This window comes from Oncorhynchus clarkii, unplaced genomic scaffold (genome assembly GCF_045791955.1).
Source record: "Oncorhynchus clarkii lewisi isolate Uvic-CL-2024 unplaced genomic scaffold, UVic_Ocla_1.0 unplaced_contig_6317_pilon_pilon, whole genome shotgun sequence".
NCBI classification, from domain to species: domain Eukaryota; kingdom Metazoa; phylum Chordata; class Actinopteri; order Salmoniformes; family Salmonidae; genus Oncorhynchus; species Oncorhynchus clarkii.
Genome location: NW_027257941.1, coordinates 364001 through 370000, shown reverse-complemented (window position 1 = coordinate 370000; position 6000 = coordinate 364001). Strand labels below are relative to the sequence as shown.

Here is a 6000-nt window from a genome sequence, read left to right as displayed (position 1 = left end):
TCCTTTACAGTCTACAGGAGGTTCTCTAGGTCCCAGTCTACAGCAGGATCTCTAGGTCCCAGTCTACAGCAGGTTCTCTAGGTCCCAGTCTACAGCAGGTTCTCTAGGTCCCAGTCTACAGCAGGTTCTCTAGGTCCCAGTCTACAGCAGGTTCTCTAGGTCCCAGTCTACAGCAGGTTCTCTAGGTCCCAGTCTACAGCAGGTTCTCTCTGTCCCAGTCTACAGAAGGTTCCCTCTGTCCCAGTCTACAGCAGGTTCTCTAGGTCCCAGTCTACAGCAGGTTCTCTAGGTCCCAGTCTACAGCAGGTTCTCTAGGTCCCAGTCTACAGCAGGTTCTCTAGGTCCCAGTCTACAGCAGGTTCTCTAGGTCCCAGTCTACAGCAGGTTCTCTCTGTCCCAGTCTACAGCAGGTTCCCTCTGTCCCAGTCTACAGCAGGTTCTCTAGGTCCCAGTCTACAGCAGGTTCTCTAGGTCCCAGTCTACAGCAGGTTCTCTAGGTCTCAGTCTACAGCAGGTTCTCTAGGTCCCAGTCTACAGCAGGTTCTCTAGGTCCCAGTCTACAGCAGGTTCTCTAGGTCCCAGTCTACAGCAGGTTCTCTCTGTCCCAGTCTACAGCAGGTTCTCTAGGTCCCAGTCTACAGCAGGTTCTCTAGGTCCCAGTCTACAGCAGGAGAGATAGAAAACACTAGTTAGATCATATCCTTTACAGTCTACAGCAGGTTCTCTAGGTCCCAGTCTACAGCAGGTTCTCTAGGTCCCAGTCTACAGCAGGTTCTCTAGGTCCCAGTCTACAGCAGGAGAGATAGAAAACACTAGTTAGATCATATCCTTTACAATCTTAAGGCTGTACTCTCCACTACATCCTACAGCAGGTTCCCTCTGTCCCAGTCTACAGCAGGTTCTCTAGGTCCCAGTCTACAGCAGGTTCTCTAGGTCCCAGTCTAGAGCAGGTTCTCTCTGTCCCAGTCTACAGCAGGTTCTCTAGGTCCTAGGTCCTCTAGGTCCCAGGAGGATCCTAGTACCTACTGAGTCAACGTGTGGGGGTAAAGGTTAGTCGAGGTAATTTGCAAAGTGACCAGGCATTGATAATAAACAGCGAGTAGCAGCAGGGTAAAAAGGAAGGAAGGAAGGAAGGAAGGAAGGAAGAAAGGAAGGAAGGAAGGAAGGAAGGAAGTAGGTAAGTAAGTAAGTAAGTAAGTAAGTAAGTAGGTAGGTAGGTAGGCAGGTAGGCAGGTGTGTGTGTGTGGTCCATACCATGTGCTCTAAGCAGAGCCTCAGCAGTAAAGAGAGGGGTCTGCAGCATGTCTGCCGTCTCCACTATCAGCATGTCCTTCAGACGACGCAGCTCCTGAGGCCTCAGACCCTCGTATATCTGGAGGGAGAGAGAGACAGAGAGAGAGAGAGCGAGAGAGAGAGACAGACACAGAAACAGACAGACACAGAGAGAGACAGACACAGTGAGAGACAGACACAGAGAGAGACAGACAGAGTGGAGAGACGAGAGAGACAGAGACAGAGAGAGAGAGACACACACCGAGTGGAGAGACGAGAGACAGACAGACGAGAGAGACAGAGACAGAGAGCAGGACAGTCACATGCATGGGACTCCAACACTAATAATGTTTCTATAGTGTGGCCAATAGCCCAGCAGTTGACAGTTCTGCCTGGCTGTTCAAGTGGTCAGCTCATTTCCTACAACAACATTGGACTGCAGTCAAAGACTGTATTGAAAAATACCTTCTCTATGCCTTCTGGGGCCAGACTGACGACATGGTGAGGTAACTACACTACAGTAAGGATATCTAGTATTTAGCCTACCTCTCTGTGGTCCAGAGCAGTATACTCTGCCTCTATGCCTTCTGGGATCAGACTGACGACATGGTGAGGTAACTACACTACAGTATCTCTCTACAGTAGGGATATCTAGTATTTAGCCTACCTCTCTGTGGTCCAGAGCAGTGTACTCTGCCTCTATGCCTTCTGGGACCAGACTGACGACATGGTGAGGTAACTACACTACAGTAGGGATTTCTAGTATCTAGCCTACCTCTCTGTGGTCCAGAGCAGTGTACTCTGCCTCTATGCTCTCTGGGGCCAGGCTGAAGACCATCCGAGACTCCAGGCTGAGGGCCAGCTCCTTGTGATGCTGCTTCTCTGCACAGTCACACGGCGTCTCACGGTCTTCATTCTCCGCAAACAGGTCCGCTTCCCTATTTACTAGAATCTAGAAGGAGGACAGAGAGAGAGAGAGGAGAGAGAGGAGAGAAAGAGAGGAGAGAGGAGAGAGAGAGAGGAGAGACAGGAGAGAGAGGAGAGAGAGGAGAGAGAGGAGAGACAGGAGAGAGGAGAGAGAGACAGAGAGACAGAGAGACAGAGAGAGATAGACAGAGAGAGAGAGAAAGAAGAGAAGAGACATGGCATTCATTGGAAAGAGAGAAAGAATAGTCAAACAGGTGGGGTTTAATTAAAACACAGGAACCACAGCTGTGTGGAAGCAGCTACTTTCAATATACTTTGTATCCCTCATTCAGTGTTTCCTTTATCTTGGCAGTTACCTGTATATGAGATGTTAAGAGGAAAATCAACAAGACAGATTTTCCTTGTTGTGAAATCTGATCAGATCTACAGAGGTGCCCAGGACAGGGCTTCCCCAAGCCTGTTCCTGTAGAGCTACAGTCCTATAGGTTCACACCAAGCCTGTTCCTGGAGAACTACAGTCCTATAGGTTCACTCCAAGCCTGTTCCTGGAGAACTACCATCCTATAGGTTCACTCCAAGCCTGTTCCTGTAGAACTACAGTCATATAGGTTCACTCCAAGTCTGTTCCTGGAGAACTACCATCCTATAGGTTCACTCCAACCCTGTTCCTGTAGAACTACAGTCCTATAGGTTCACTCCAAGCCTGTTCCTGTAGAACTACAGTCATTTAGGTTCACTCCAAGCCTGTTCCTGGAGAACTACAGTCCTATAGGTTCACTCCAAGCCTGTTCCTGGAGAACTACAACCCTAATCTAGCACACCTGATTCTAATAATTAGCAGTTCATTTTTTTTAAATCAGGTTGAAGTGAAAACCTACAGGAGGGTAGCTCTCCTGGAACAGGGTTGGAGAGCCCTGGCTTGGGAAAGGGGATTTAGGGAACAAGTGTCTATGGGGCAGGGCTATGGGAAGTGTCTATGGGGTAGGGCTATGAGAAGTGTCTAAGGGGCAGGGCTATGGGGTAGGGCTATGGGAAGTGTCTATGGGGCAGGGCTATGGGAAGTGTCTAAGGGGTAGGGCTATGGGAAGTGTCTAAGGGGCAGGGCTATGGGAAGTGTCTAAGGGGCAGGGCTATGAGAAGTGTCTAAGGGGCAGGGCTATAGGAAGTGTCTAAGGGGCAGCGCTATGAGAAGTGTCTAAGGGGTAGCGCTATGAGAAGTGTCTAAGGGGTAGGGCTATGAGAAGTGTCTAAGGGGCAGGGCTATGGGAAGTGTCTAAGGGGCAGGGCTATGGGAAGTGTCTAAGGGGCAGGGCTATGAGAAGTGTTTAAGGGGTAGGGCTATGAGAAGTGTCTAAGGGGCAGGGCTATGGGAAGTGTCTAAGGGGCAGGGCTATATGGTAGGGCTATGGGAAGTACCTACGGGTTAGGGCTATGTGGTAGGGCTATGGGAAGTGACTAGTAGAAGTGTCTAAGGGGCAGGGCTATAGGATGTGTCTAAGGGGCAGCGCTATGAGAAGTGTCTAAGGGGTTGCGCTATGAGAAGTGTCTAAGGGGCAGGGCTGTCTAAGGGGCAGAAGTGTCTATGGGGTAGCACTATGAGAAGTGTCTAAGGGGCAGGGCTATGAGAAGTGTCTAAGGGGCAGGGCTATGAGAAGTGTCTAAGGGGTAGGGCTATGAGAAGTGTCTAAGGGGCAGGGCTATGAGAAGTGTCTAAGGGGCAGGGCTATGAGAAGTGTCTAAGGGGCAGGGCTATGAGAAGTGTCTAAGGGGCAGGGCTATGAGAAGTGTCTAAGGGGCAGGGCTATGAGAAGTGTCTAAGGGGCAGGGCTATGAGAAGTGTCTAAGGTGCAGGGCTATGAGAAGTGTCTAAGGGGCAGGACTATGAGAAGTGTCTAAGGGGCAGGGCTATGGGGTAGGGCTATTAGAAGTGTCTAAGGGGCAGGGCTATGGGAAGTGTCTAAGGGGCAGGGCTATGAGAAGTGTCTAAGGGGCAGGGCTATGAGAAGTGTCTAAGGGGCAGGGCTATGAGAAGTGTCTAAGGGGCAGGGCTATGAGAAGTGTCTAAGGGGCAGGGCTATGAGAAGTGTCTAAGGGGTAGGGCTATGGGGTAGGGCTATGAGAAGTGTCTAAGGGGCAGGGCTATGAGAAGTGTCTAAGGGGCAGGGCTATGAGAAGTGTCTAAGGGGCAGGGCTATGGGGTAGGGCTATGAGAAGTGTCTAAGGGGCAGGGCTATGGGGTAGGGCTATGAGAAGTGTCTAAGGGGCAGGGCTATGAGAAGTGTCTAAGGGGCAGGGCTATGAGAAGTGTCTAAGGGGCAGGGCTATGAGAAGTGTCTAAGGGGCAGGGCTATGGGAAGTGTCTAATGGGCAGGGCTATGAGAAGTGTCTAAGGGGCAGGGCTATGGGAAGTGTCTAAGGGGCAGGGCTATGAGAAGTGTCTAAGGGGCAGGGCTATGAGAAGTGTCTAAGGGGCAGGGCTATGGGAAGTGTCTAAGGGGCAGGGCTATGAGAAGTGTCTAAGGGGCAGGGCTATGGGAAGTGCCTACGGGTTAGGGCTATGTGGTAGGGCTATGGGAAGTGCCTAGTAGAAGTGTCTATGGGTTAGGGCTATGGGAAGTGTCTATGGGTTAGGGCTAATTGGAAGTGTCTATGGGTTAGGGCTATGTGAAGTGTCTATGGGTTAGGGCTATGGGAAGTGTCTAAGGGGCAGGGCTAGGGGAAGTGTCTAAGGGGCAGGGCTATGGGAAGGGGTTCGCACCTCAACACACTTCTTCAACCCCGAGGCGGCTGCGTAGTGCAGCGATGTATTCTTCTTGTTATCAGTGGAGTTGACGTTGGCGTTCTCATACTCTCCCTGGTCCAGCTTGGCTCCGGTCCATTTCAGGATGATCTGGAGACACTCTGCCCTCTTCATCTCGTCCAGCTCTGGCCGGGCCAGCCGCGGCTGCAGAGGCCCCTCCCCCATTAGGATCTGGGGGCCCATACAGAGGAGATGGAGGGACGTCTCATTGTGAACGTTACGCTTGTTGGGGTTGCCGTCCTTACTGAAGAGAAAGGACCTGGTGGAGAGAGGAGGGGGGGGGGGGGGGACATGGTTTACTTGGTACTAATATGACCGTTTTGAAATTTTCACCATCACCCTTAAAGGGATTGTTCAGGATTTTGGCAATGAGGCTCTACGTCTACTTCCCCAGATTCAGATGAACTTGTGGATACCATTTTTGATGTCTCTCCATCCAGTATGAAGGAAGTTAGAGGTAGTTTCACTTTCCAATGCTAACTAGTGTTAGCGCAATGGCTGGAAGTCTATGGGAACGGCTAGCATGCTAGCACTCAGACTATTTTACTATAGTGAAGTCATATTTGATGTGTATATACAGTATATATATACACAGTGGGGCAAAAAAGTATTTAGTCAGCCACCAATTGTGCAAGTTCTCCCACTTAAAAAGATGAGAGAGGCCTGTAATTTTCATCATAGGAACACTTCAACTGTGACAGACAAAATGAGAGAAAAAAAATTCCAGAAAATCACATTGTAGGATTTTTAATGAATTTATTTGCAAATGATTTATTTGCAAACACACACACACACATACACGTAAATAAGACTAGCCTATTAGAATCTTTATCTGACTCCATAATGAAGAATAGCAATATACAAAAGACTACAGTTTTATTTCACCTTTAATTTGACCTTTATTTAACCAGGTAGGCTAGTTGAGAACAAGTTCTCATTTACAACTGCCACCTGGCCAAGATCAAGCAAAGCAGTGTCGACACAAACAACAACAACAACAA

At 49.6% G+C, this 6000-nt stretch overlaps 1 protein-coding gene across 1 annotated transcript in view; it reads right to left on the bottom strand.

The window, feature by feature from the left end:
- LOC139394132 (ankyrin repeat and IBR domain-containing protein 1-like) overlaps nt 1–6000 on the bottom strand; it is a 58034-nt gene that overhangs the window by 28511 nt on the left and 23523 nt on the right. Inside the window, exons 4-6 of the mRNA XM_071142166.1 lie at nt 4958–5258; nt 2048–2224; nt 1255–1372 (exon numbers count right to left, since the gene is read on the bottom strand). Of these exons, the coding sequence (XP_070998267.1) occupies nt 1255–1372; nt 2048–2224; nt 4958–5258 (596 nt within the window). The remainder of the gene's footprint in view (nt 1–1254; nt 1373–2047; nt 2225–4957; nt 5259–6000) is intronic.